The sequence below is a fragment of the Convolutriloba macropyga genome, chromosome 7, assembly GCF_964194025.1.
Source record: "Convolutriloba macropyga chromosome 7, txConMacr16.3, whole genome shotgun sequence".
Taxonomy (NCBI): domain Eukaryota; kingdom Metazoa; phylum Xenacoelomorpha; order Acoela; family Convolutidae; genus Convolutriloba; species Convolutriloba macropyga.
This window is the reverse complement of record NC_134474.1, coordinates 738,186-752,377: the sequence shown is the minus strand read 5'-3', so window position 1 is coordinate 752,377 and position 14,192 is coordinate 738,186. Positions and strand designations below refer to the sequence as shown.

Genomic DNA, 14,192 nt, shown 5'->3' with positions numbered 1-14,192 from the left:
GAATTAGAGCAGGGCCTCTTATATGGAATGAGAACAATTGGAATCAGGAAAATGAAAAAAGCATAAAATGGTAATGCTTAATGATACACAAACCGGTAATGTAAAATTTATGTATGAAAAAACAAGACAAAAAGTTGTAAATAAGTTAGTTCAGAGTTTCATCAGTAAATTTTAAATGCGTTTTCACCGACTCAGTTTTTTTTTGTTTGAAAAATAGAAGTAATCGCTTTTGTATCACAATTTTAGTAGTAAGTGGCCTAGCATTAGAGCGGGGCTTCTTATTTGGAATGAGAACAATTGGAATCAAAACAATGAAAAAAACATAAAATGGTAATGATAAATGTAAAATTTAAACATGAAAAAAACAAGACAAAAAGCGTAAATAATATAAGTCACAATTTTATCAGTAAATTTTAAACGCGTTTTAAACGCGGCTCAGTTTTTTTTGTTCAAGGCATATTTCCATTACTCATGAAAAGCTAACGCACCTAATTCTCTGTGTATATCTTTTTGATTGTTTTGTCCTAATTTTTCATACTAGCCGTCGCATAAAATGAAAATTTTCAAACTTGATTTTGATAACTTTCTGGAGTTATAGCACTCTGAGTTAAGCCGTCTCGAGTTTTTAAAATGCTTAACGCAGAAATATGCATTGTTTTTGCAATAATAAATCAGATTTACAGTTGGCATTGAAATGTAATTGAAAGTTTTGACAAGTGCACATTTATTATAACTTCTTGTGGCCATTTGACTAAAAAAAACGGTAAACATAATAAACCACATAAGCAAGCAATTAACATTGTTTGATTAATATAAATGATTCCAGAACAGCAAAAAAGCAATTTTCCTCCCAGACACTTTTCAGGACAAAATAGTTATCAATCAGCTCTATTGTAAATAATGAGATCGACCCTCTTAGTTTTTTTCGAGCGCGGCTGTTAGTTTGAGGTACCTTTAAGAGTTCCCGATTTGGTTCTGACAAACATTTTGCCAGTTACTGGATCAATTGTCACCTCCATATCTTCGTCCAACTCTGAAATAACAAACCGCATTTAAAATCATTTGCGAAAATTTTACTAATGGAACTGTTTCCTTTTCTTTTCTAGACCATAAAAACCTAAACGACAGTGAATACTTTCACCCCTTTATAACGGCGCGCTAGTGGGCTAACCAGATTCAGGTGCCAGACAGAAATCGGAATGTCCAGGCCGTCCCAGAAGGCAAGTATTATTCTTCCAGACCCTGTATTTTTCAAAGCACGACGCCTCTAGTTTGTTAAAATTCGGTCTGGACAATTTGACTTTCGGTCTGGGCCCTCATACTGGGCATAGAAACAATTATCAGTTCGAAAAGACATACTAGAGCTACTATTATGTTCACAGCTGCAGGATGAAAAATGTTAACAAGGACAAAGGAAACATATTCTGAAAATGATTCAATTTTCAACTAGACCAAATTCACAGGATAATCAAAAATGTTTACGAAAGTTAAATAAATTGTTAAAATTCACAGGATAATCAAAAATGTTTACGAAAATTAAATAAATTGTTAAAATTCACAGGATAATCAAAAACGTTAACGAAAATTAAACAAATTGCTACTGCTATAAAACCGGCTTTTTTGGCGCTTACCCATGAATCTTCCTGACATTGTTTTGACATAGGTCTTCCCTGTTCTCGGATCTGTGAACATTGTGATGTCATCTCCCATTTCTGCAAACAAACAAACACAATTAAAAAATTTCACTTTTTTTCAGATTGTAGATGTCTAAAAGCCGAGGCATAGTAATGAATCTGAAATGAAGCATTAAAAAACTACACTAAGATGTTTATAAGTGTAAGCTAAATCTACAGATGTAACTTGAAATACATGCTTGAAACAGGGTTCAAGATCTCTCTATTTTCATACCAAAGAAGGGTTTTTTGTTAAGCTTTTTGCTCTTGGCAGGGGGTGGGGCTGCAGAGCCATCGAGTTTGATTTGGTTGGATAGAGAATTATTAGCATTAGCAGCAGCAGCTACTTCCTTCACCACTTTGAAGATATCTGCAGCCGACAAATATAACAAACAAAATGAAAAAAGGAACTACCATTATGACATTTCTTGTGGCAATAGAATTTTATGAGTTATACCAGGGGAAGACACTATAATTTCGAAAAAAAGCTCCGAAATGGTGTCCGACCTGCTCATGACACAATTATCTTTGACTTCATATAAAATCATGATTTATATGAGCTCCCAAATGTTCACCAATCGTCCAGACATCTAGCTGGTCAGACAGCCATTCCACCTTCCTAGATATTTCAACCGGAAAGTTCTCACTAACTCTTTACTGAGAATTAAGGTGTGGTAGAAATACCTCGTAAGAATAAAGCTGAGGTAGAACTAATTATTACAGGTTAATAAAAACATTATATAAATAAATAATCTCATATAGGACAGAAAGGTTATCTGGTAGAATTCTCACCTACTCAACCAAATGTCGGCCACTTAGCAATATTTTTACAAGATTCCAACTCTTATAATTTTTACTTAAAAACATTTATCTCTTTGTAAATTTAAATATTGTCTTCAATTCCTTGTAAATTTTTTCAGTTATATGTGGTGCGTATCATAAATTTAATGTTCTCAACGATTGATTTCAACCAAACGTATGAGGCGTCGAAGTAATGCAATATTCGAACCATTTTTGAACCTACCCAGAATGTTTCCACTCTTAGTTCGCATGAAGAGTTTGCCAGTCTCTGGGTCGATGAAGATCTCACAGTCATCCGAAAGCTCTGAAACAAATTTGAGTGTGATACTAACAACAAGGCTCCTACAATAAGCCACAGTACGGTACAGGATGATCCCAATGACTAAAATACATAAAACATAAATATGGGTGCAAAGAAATAGAAAAACGGGTCCCATTGTTGAAAAAGTGCTCTCGAATCGTCAGTATAAAGCGTTGGTTGACTTCATATGTGATTGAAAGAATGATAAAATTCTGTTATTTGAGATCATATGTTTTTCAAAATAGAAACACAAGTGAATATCTGGTGTGCTGGTTTTACAAATTATATATTGGGTAGTTTTCTATCAAAATTTCTACTGAAGCACCGAACGGCCGATTAATAGAATTCAATAATAACTTTTCAAATCAGCAACAAAATTGCAAAATGTGGATTAAAATTAATTAAAAAAAATTGGAATCAACAAAAACTTAAATGTGAGGTGAAAAAATCAGTACGAGCATCATTGACAAACAAATCAATTAGAATACAAAAATAACGTCACTTTATTTCAATTAAAACCGCTGACTAAAAAGTTTTTTCAAAAACAGGTTTGGTGCACATAAAACCACGATAGACAAAGATAAGTTTGAACTTTTCACACTAACAAAATGGTCCTCAGAATTTTTGCCGCGTTCTGAACGAACTAACTTCCACAGTAAGTTTCTGTGCACCACTCTCCACAATTCATTAGAGCGCATAATGTTCCACACCTTGCCGATTTCTTCTATAGATACATGCAATTTCTCTTGACGCTATGTGCAACCATGTCAAACCATAAAAACTTAGGGAGACTAAGAGAGCCCTTGAAAGGTTTTTCCGAAAAAATTTTCGGGAGCAAACAAGAACTCTGTATATTTGTTGCTATATTTCTCGTCTATGAAAAATGAACCTTATATTCCCGTTAAAAAAGCTGTTTATTCGCCAATAGTGCTCATAAACTTTAAAGCTCATTTTGAAAAATAGCGGAAATTCAAAAAATTATCTTTCGAAAATTCGAAATCGTATATACAGAGAGTTTTAGAGAACTCAGGGTACGATTTCATCGTTCACTAAAACCTCGAGGCAGCGAGTGTAGTTTTAAAGATTGAACTCAAGTTTAAACAGTAAATGCCTGATGTTTTTTTGCGCTAAAGTTAGTTAGACTTAGTTAGAAAGCTAACACTTGAATCAAACATCTACAAACAAACGACTGCTTCGTTATCGGAGCAGGAGAGGCTTGGTTCATTAAAAAAGAAATTTTTAAGAAGAAAAAATTTCTTTCCGTAATTTGCAAAATTGTACTCCTAACTTCAATTTCAATCAATTTTGTTCATAATTTACAGCTAACATATACTTAGAACAAGGAGGTTCCGACCGCACAAAAGGTTCCGACCCCACTCAATTTTGGCATAATTGTCTACCAAATGAGGAACAGATAGAAAAACACAAAAAATCAAGTTTTTTTCAAAAAAACTGGCGTATGAACGAAAAGATAGCCTCCAAAGCAAATAACTCAGTGGAGTAAAAAATGATGCATTAGATTGATGAGATATGCAGATATTAAGAAAGCGAGCGAAGACGAACGACAAAATCAAACAACAACAACAAACATTAATTTCATCAAAAAATTTATGTCCGTTTAAAAAAACAAAATTTAATAACAAAGTCAAAATAGCGTCAGATAAAACTGAAAACAAACAAAATAACTTGTAATTCACCAGGTAAAAACGGTTATTCTCCAGTTCATAACAAGGCTTGGTAACAATTAGACAAAAAAGCAGAGAAACCTTAAAGTTAGAAATTTCGCTGAATTTTTTTTTAAAAAAAACTATTAATTTCAAAGTAAAGAAAACCATTAGGAATCAAATAAAATATCCTATAGGTTTACTATTACCAATGCTTCTATAGAAGGTAATTAAGAACTCTCGGTATTCAATTTTCAATGCTGTTACAAAAAGAACAACAAACAGACAACAAACAAAAAATCAATTAAAATTTGCCAGAACATGCTTTGGAAGCCGTAAAGCCAAACTTTGGCTCCCAAAATTTGTTCGATTGCACCATAATCAAACACCGATAATGTATTATGTGACCGCTTATTATTGAAACTAAGTAACAATTAGACAAAAAAGAAAAAAATGCAAAATTATGTAATACTTGTTTTTTTTCGAAAAAAAATTATTTCCAAAGACATTTAAGCCATTAATTACAAAATGAAAAATTTAAATAGGTTCATACATTCTTCCAACGGACGCCTTTGAGACCTGCATTTATCCAGAATATGTCTTACGTCTACAAAAAGAACGTCAAGTATGACAAAAATCAAACTTTCATTTACTTTTTTTTGTGAATAACCCGTGTGGAAGCCAATAAGTCATAACGAAATCTCTAAAAACATTAGGTTTTGTGACGTCAATATCTTTGAAACCTTCCCTTGAAATGTAATATGTTACCTCTCATTAATGAAACTTGGTAACAAGTAGACAAAAAAGAACAAAAAGCAAGATTATGTAATACTTGTTTTTATCCAAAAAAATTTTACCTCCTAAGACATGAAAGCCATTAATTATAAAATGAAAAAATTGAACAGGTTCGTTTATTTTTCCAAGGAAACCATCGAGACCTTCAATTATCCAAAACATGATTACGTCTACAAAAAGAACGTCAAATATGACAAAAGTCAAAAATTAATTTACTTTTATTTTTGTGAAAAACCCGTGTCGAAGCCAATAAAGTCATAACTAATTCTTTAAAAACAATAGATTTTGTGACTCCAATCCCTTTTGACCCTTTCCCTTGACAAAAATAATGTCATCTTCAACGTTTAATAAACGAGATCAGGTAACAAACAGACAATAAAACGAACAAAATTGCGAAGTTGAAGTGTTTTTTTTTTCATTTTGGAAAACACATGTTTTCAAAGTCATGAAAGCCATCGTCTCCCTTCTAATATCAGAACATCGGCTCATCTACTTTTCCATGAAAAGCCAATCAAACCAGGTCATTGTATAGGAAAATAAATGCGACTAAAAAGAGAAACTAAAAATGACAAATAAAGACAAACTTAAAAATTTTAATTAAATTCTTCGAGAAAGTATTGTCGAAGTGGTAAAGAACCAAAATCTGTATCTTTAACGATTTAAATATTATCAATTGTGCATTATTTTGAACGCAAAAAATGAGATGTATAAACTGCCAATAACGTGATAATTTGACAAAACTAGAAAACATGAAAATTGGGCAAATACCTAAAAATTAAAAAAAAATTGTGAAATCTAGTAACATCAAAGCCAGAACACCATAACTTAAGGCGAAAAACCGCAATAAAGACTAATTTTGATATTAGCAGAAAGAAGGAGCACTCTTTGATTGCTGACACTAAGCTACAAGTTGACCAAGTTAAGCGAAAAGTGGAGGCAAAGTTGAATAAGCCATTTTTTATTTAAAAAGCAAATATTTTAAAAGTCAAAACGAACATAAGCTTTCAAGCAATCATCTATAAAAATTAATTTGGAGCTAATTAGGAAACCAATAGGACTTATCACTAATGAGCTTTGATTTAAAATGTTCTGTTATTAAATTAGTATAAAAAAGATCGAATTTTTTTATTTAAAAAACTGAGTGATGACAGTCCGATTTTTTTTGGGTTGTAACGGTCCAAGATTGGTACAAAACTAGTCCTGCTAATGATGATTGTCCATTAGGATTATTTAATTTTTCGGATGCCATTGATATAGATATTTTGTTAGTTAAAAAATCAAAAATAAATGCTGCGTTTTTGATAATCAACGAAAAAAGTTTGCAAAAAATGGCAAAGTTTTAAGTACATAGCACTCTCAATGGAAGTTGAAGTAGACTTAGCCCCCTTTTTAGTCTACAAAGATTGTGTTAGTGGTGTTTGGGTGTGCACTTCACGCACGTTTAATCAGAGTGGACTAAAGAAACCCATTTCGTGCCGTTTTTGATGAAGTCTGATTTTTGTGAAATATTTGGCCGGAATTTGTGACAAAAAAATTCAATGAAAAAAGCCCACAATATATTTTGTCTTTAAACGTAAAAACAACAACGTTTTCTTGAAAAATTTTATTAAATTTTATCAAAATTGGCGAAATTTTAGTCAAAAATTTCGAAAAAAAGTTGAATTAAATAAACGGAATTCACTCTATTTTCTCGAAAGTTTAAACCTCGATATCTCCCTGTAAAAAACGAAAATCCAAAAAATCTTTTAATTCCATATTCTACGCTGGACAAGCTTTCTAATGGATACCAGTCTCAACTGTCTACGATGAGTATATCGATCGGCCAAAATTGACTCAACAAAAAAAACCATTTGAGTGTATAGTTCCTCCCCCCTCAAGAGGGGTCGGAACAATAAAACCAGGCATGTCTGTGTGAGGACTAAACGCGTGGCGGACAAAAAGAAGTAAATGCATGCATTAGATATATACAAAATATGAGCCCTTTGACCGGGTGCAAAAATGCCCAAAATTTTTAATTTTGTAATTTCTGTAAGTTTATATTTGTAAATCTATAATTAAATTTAATATATATTTTTTAAAATATGACAATTTCAAGATTTTTCGTGTTATCTGAAAAGAACTGAGTAGTTTGGCATTTGAAAAAATAAAGTTGTTGAAAACTTCATATTGTTATGTAGATCCAAAGACTGCTGTAATACATATATGTCATTTAAAATTAAAGATTGTTGTAGAAATTCTACCGTACTTCCTTTTTGGGATAAATTTAAATTAATTGTGTACAATCTGGACAGATCAGATTAAGTCATTTTTTTAAAATCTTTAAATGGCCGAAAGAAAGCAACAATTGACCTCTGACAAATGCGAACTCTAAGAAGAAACTTTCAGTTGTTCGTAGCTATATTGGAAGAATGTAATGGGATCTGTTGCGTTTGTCTCCCAATAAGTTCTGCTCCCCCAGTTACGTAGCACGTGTCTTTTCGTGGTGTACTGAAGTGTGCTACACTTAGTAGCACTATTTGATAACCTTAGTGCTATTTTGAGAATTTACGTTATAGTGCGTGAAGCACGAACTTGATTTGGACAAAGTCCATTTTAACGTGTGAACAAATTACTAAGTAGTTTTGAATAAGCTACTATTTTAAGACCACTAACTTAAACTGAGAATACCATGACGTGATATTATCACGCCACACAGCTAACACCAAGTTGACCTTGGTAACTCTGTCGACACTGTTATCTCTATCCAATAGGATACTAGAGAACCACGTGTCCGCAAGTATAAAAGGAGCTTGCACGCTCAACTACCAACACTTTTTGGTCCCTGATAACTTCTGAATTAAAATCAAACTCCCGTATTGCCCCCTTGCTCAATCTCAGCTTACTTGAGATATTTTTCTAACTTAGAATATTTTGTGACTTGTTCTTAGCTAAGAACTCTCTAAGTCATAAAATATTAACTTAGCACAAAATTGGAAATCAGTTAAGTTAAACTTAACTACTCTAAGTTATAACTTAACATCTCTTAAACTCTATCTAAGTTACAAGTTAACTTAGAATAGTTAAACCTGTGCTAACTTGTGCTATCTCAGTCTCAATAACCTGAACTATTCTATCCCTTAATGCTCGGTTCATATTTGATGCTGTTTAACATAACTTATTAATTCATATTTGCATTTAACCTTCTTTAATACTTAACTATATACCAAGAGTACAACTAGGAGTTGAACTCTCAAGTTATACATGTGGTCCCGCGATTAACCCCGTCGTTTACGTATCTAATGTACGGACCAGCAGTATAAATGGTGGTCCCAGAGAGGCTACTTCAATTTAACTTGTTCATTTAATACAGAGAGGCCAAATTAATTTAACTTGTTCATCTAATACAGAAAAGGCAATCTCAATTTAACTTGTTCATTTAAACTATCAGAGAAGCCTGCCTAAATTTAACTTGTTCACTTATTATAGAGAAGCCATTAAAATAACTTGTGTAATTTAACTATTCAAAGGGCTTCTCACTTAATTTCTTATTTGAATTTGATTTAAACTATTTCTCTGTTTCAATACAATAACTTCAGGCCTTTAAACAATGACCAGTCCTGGTGGTAGTACTCCTACACCTGCCGTTACTCCCCCACCTGAAACTCCCATAACACATCCAAATCTTTCACTTGTATTTTTTTTCAGGCAATGATCCTAATCAGGATGCCACTTCTTTTTGGAACTCTGTAGAAAACAAAATACTCTTCTCACTAGGAACTAGGCCTACAGCACCCGCTGCACAAACTAGCTAAGATAAAAGAAAACAATCTTTATTCGGCTCCGTTTCAACTGATACAGCACTAGAATGGTTCGAAAGTGAAGTCACAGATGCTACAGATTGGAATACTTTAAAAGATGAATTTACAAAAAGATTCACAGACGGTAGAGACTAATTTAGATTTAGACTAGGTTGAGAACACATTCAGGCAAGAAGGAGAATTAATAAAGAATTATCTACATAGAATAAAGAGTGGAGTTGATAAAGTTTGGCCGGAAAAGATGCCATCAAGTATTGCAGGAGATGACAATATAAGGAAAGAGAAAGAAATCCAACAAAGACAACGAAGTCAGAAATACATAATTTTTGCTATAAGAGGACTAAGACCACAAGGGTTAAAGCGCAAAGCGCACGAGAAAGTTATTGAGAATCCTTCAATAACTTGGACACAGTTTGTTGATCACTTAGTCGTAAAAGACTTAACATTTTCTGTAACAACAGAATCTAGTGGAGCTACAGGAATAGACAAACTTAAAACACTCGAGAGCAAAATTAACAATTTAACCAGTCTTTTCAAAAGCAACGAAGTGAATGCTGTAGATACTTCTAGGCCTAGAGACCCAATCATAAAAGGCAGCCCTAACAGTACTAGATTCTGCGATTATTGCAGAAGCAATGGTCATTCCATCTCTAGATGCACAAAGAAACAGATAGATGATAGTGTTAACAAATTGAGAAAGGAACTATTTGAACCAAGAAGGCCGAATATAACCTTCTCTAATGATTATAGAAAGAATAACCGAGGCAATACAAGATTCAATGGTCCTAGAAACCAAAGCTTTCAACCAAGAGGTGGCTACTCAAACTGTAATCCTAGGTTCAACAAGCCTAACTATCAACAACAAAATACATCTTTTTAGCAGTTATGGCAATAGATTCACTCAAACATACTAACAAACCTTCCCTCAGCAAAACACATATAGAAATAATGAACCAAATCTTGAACAACAATCACCATCACCACAACAACAGCAACAGCCACAACAAAGTGCTAGCTTCTATACACCAAGTAGATTTAACAATCTACAACAAAGACAATCAAAACCTAACAATATTCAGCAACAACCAAATCAAATAAGTTTCGTTGAAGGCGACGATGACTACGTGAATGCTATAACAGACTTCTTTCCTTTAAACTTTTGAAGTCTCCAAACGCTACTAAAGAAAGTAGTACTAAGTCAAGAATTTACCTCAACTTATATCACTTTGCCACCGAGACATTAAAAAAAATAGTGGTTTAGAAGTAGAGTTCATGATTGATCCAGGATCAACTTGCACTATCATCAACCATCCTACATACCTTGCTTTAGTAAACCTTGGACAAAATTTGCATTTACAAAATACAAATTGTGATTCAAAAACATATACTGGTTCATCAATCAGAATGCTTGGCTACACAACTATTCAATCTAGCTTTGAAACTGACGGTAAATATACAGTCCCCCATAAAGTATTCGTTCCTAAAGAGCAGAGACAGAACATAATAGGTATTGATTTTTGTCATTTGTTTTTTTTAAAGCACTTCCCATCGATATCCCCGCAGTAGAATTAAAAACCGAAAAAAAATTAATTTGCTACGGCTCACTCAACAATGAGTAAGATTATCCATACATAACTAAAATGACTGCTTTAAACATAGCTCAACCGATCTTTCTGCAACAGAAAAGTACACAACTGTACAAGCAGAAGCACCCCAGTCAAGCCTTATTTCCAACAGGAACATATTTCATGCCTCATATTAATGTTGCAAAAACTGACCTAGTCTTCGTGAACACACTTTGTCCACAACCCGAAGAATTTCTACCCATATTCATGGAGAATCAAAAGAATCACCCAATACAGATAAATAGAGGAATAATAGGTTATGCTATGTGTGATATAACTGACAAACCTATACAAAGATACAATATCAAAAACTGTGCCGAATTTACAAGTACAATACTAAACGAAAGTGAGGACTATAACAGTTGCTTCATACTAAACACAGTAGTAAACAATTTACAAGAAGGACAGCAAATTCAAACAAATTCTTGCATTAGATATGTAGATTTTCGTACCCAATCTATACTTGACTCTAATATGCCTATAGCACACACGATACCCTCAGATGCAGAAATGAGAAAAGGTTTTGCTAACACAATCTCCAAAAGAATACCCATATTAAAGGACTACTGTAAAAGTAGAAACTGTGATATAGGTGACATAATAACTTTCAGAGCAGATAATAACTTAGTATATAATCTCATCACTAAGGCTAATCATTATGAAAAGCCAACAATTGATACAATCAAAACAACGCTACTTGCTATGAGAGATCATGCACTAGGACTAAATTTACGCTGTATAGCGATGCCAACAATAGCTTGTGGTTTAGACGGAATGGATTGGAGAGAGATATCTTCTCTAATTGATCAAACATTTAAGAATTCAGGAATAACTATCTACGTGTATACAAGCAAAGATGATATTGATAAACTACAAAAAGTAGAAACTAATACACTAGAATAGGAAGAGGTGCTCGAGATTATTGAAAGTGAGTTAATAGAAAAATGCAAAGAAGATGAGAGAGAACTAGCCACAGAATTCTCTACCGAAGCAAAAGAGTTATGTAGACCTAAAGTCAACGAACAGTTTCCTAGGTTCTGAGATAAACTACAAAGCAATCGAAGCATAAATAAAGCAGTTAGTGATTTTGTAATTAAGCAAATTAGAAAACACGAAAAGGTATTCACAGACCTTAAACAAAGATTCTGTCACGACATTTCTAACGCATTTCCTTCTAATGACTATCCCTTTCATATACATGCTGATTCCTCTAATTTAGGAACAGGTTGTGTTCTTATACAAAATTTTCCTGATAGAAAACGTATGATTTCAGCAAACTCGAGAGTATTTGATAAAGCTGAAAAAAAGATGTCCCCTCAACATAGAGAACTATGCGGAAAAATATCTGCAATACAAACATATGAATTTTATGTTATTGGATCCCCTTTTCCAATTTACCTATATTGTGATCACAGACCAATTCTATTTCTCTGGTCACGACGAGGACAAATGTCACATCGTTTCTTTAAGTATCAAGTTGTAATAACTAAGTTCCAAAACTTGCAAATTATATACACTGAATGCAAAAATCTAGCGTTCCCTGACATTCTTAGTCGAAACGTTTCTTTAGCAGATGCTAAACTTTATCAACTAGAGCACAAAGTAATACCTAAAGATATAAAGTTTCATATTAACGGCAAAGAAGTTAACTATTCTGTATTGCATCAAGACGATAAGGACGCAACCGCTAACGACTGATATCCAATTATTGCTCAAGTCAAAGGCGAAAGAAAGAAACTTATCAATATAAATGATGAAGGTGATTTTAGCGTAGATGATGCACCAGACTACATAAATGAACACTGTAATGCTATACACAGTTTCTCTGATTGTTTTCGCTACGGCACACAAATAAATCAAATAACGAAATTAACTTCAGAACTAACTAGCGAGTATGATAATCACTATTTTTCCTAGATAGAAGAAATAGCTGAAATAAGTGATGACCGAGAAGGTTATGATGACCAAGATTGGTTAGATCTAGTAGAAGGAAATATCGAAAATTCACTTATTGAACAATTAGAATCTGCTAAAGCCGACTATATCAGACGGACAAAATTTAAGAAACTTATTGAACCAGAAGCGTTTCAAAACATCTCAGAAAAAGATGTTCACACAGATACATTAGATTTAATAGCTAAAGTTACAGATTTTGCAAAAAACGCTAATCTTGACACTGATAATATTCTTGAAGAACAAGTAAACGACTCCGTGATAGATTAAGTAAGAGATTGGTTAAAAGTAGGCAAAGCTCCAGAAAAGGACTACATTATTAAACAATCTAAAGCACTACAAACCTATAGAAATAATTTCAACTTGTTGTTTTTAGAAAGTCAATATGATTTACTCTGTTATTCCGAACCTTGTGAGGAAGGCTCTTTTGACGTTAGGATATGTGCACCACTTTCGCTATTTATAAAGATATTCGAAGTCGCACATACGCATGAACTAAGTGGTCATAGAGCAGGAAGCACAACTTACAATAGAGTTAAGTGATATTTCTATTGGCCCGGTATGTTTAAATGGATTGAAATGAAAATGTTAATGTTAGATTGTTTAAGTTGCCAAACTAATAAGTCAGTACGCAAAGAATTGAACGAAGCGCCCTTAGAACCATGGGGACAATTAGAAGCTATACCCCTACATACACTTCATATTGATCATAAAGGTCCACTACGACCACTTAGTAAAGGAAATAGATTTTGTCTTGTAAAAGTAGACGCTTTCTCTAGATTTATACAGGTATACCCTAGCAAGAATGCTGAAGCTCTCGAAACAGTAAATCAACTAGAGAAAATTATAACCACATTTGGTATACCGCAACAAATAGTACATGATAACGGTAATGCTTTTATTAGTAATGATTTCGTTCACTACACAAACGAAATGGGAATTAAACTATGCCCCCGAACTGCATATTCACCGTGGATTGACGGCAAAGTAGAAGTACAAAATAAACATTTAACTAATTACCTAAGACATTTTATTAGTAAAAGTGGATCTAGTTGGTCTGAGTACACTAGTAAATTTGCATTTTCACACAATAATGCAGTAAACTACAGTACGGGATATACCCCTTATGAAATACTATTCGGAACGAAACCGCAAATACCTTTATCACTAAAGTTAGGACTACTACGAGATAATCAAAAGAAATGCAAATCAGAGTATTGTAATAATCTACCGCCACACTCACATAGTGAAGAAACAAAAAGATAGAGAAATTATTACAAAACAGATTATCTAACAAAATGTTAAAGCGAGAGAATACATTTAAAACAATATACTTGAATACCTACACTAAATGTAGACAAACTACGGATAAAGCACACAAGTATAGAAATAGATTTAAACTCGGAAAGCCTATACCTGAAGGTAGAAAAGTACTACTAGAAAATCACTCTAAAGGACTACTAAAGTCTAAAAAGCTACAAGAGCTACACTCAGGCCCTTACACTGGGCAGCGAATGCTAACTAATACTACATATGAAATACAACACGATAAAACAAATGAGAAGAAAACCGTGCATAGAAAT

The 14,192-nt window shown here is 33.2% G+C and overlaps 1 protein-coding gene across 7 annotated transcripts in view; it reads right to left on the bottom strand.

The window, feature by feature from the left end:
• Positions 1 to 14,192, bottom strand: part of LOC142342546 (uncharacterized) — a 117,313-nt gene that overhangs the window by 46,453 nt on the left and 56,668 nt on the right. For all 7 annotated transcript variants that reach the window (XM_075393908.1, XM_075393907.1, XM_075393905.1 and 4 more), the window contains 3 exons: positions 2,698 to 2,778; positions 1,632 to 1,712; positions 953 to 1,033 (listed from right to left, as the gene is read on the bottom strand). In XM_075393908.1, the coding sequence (XP_075250023.1) occupies positions 953 to 1,033; positions 1,632 to 1,712; positions 2,698 to 2,778 (243 nt within the window). The remainder of the gene's footprint in view (positions 1 to 952; positions 1,034 to 1,631; positions 1,713 to 2,697; positions 2,779 to 14,192) is intronic.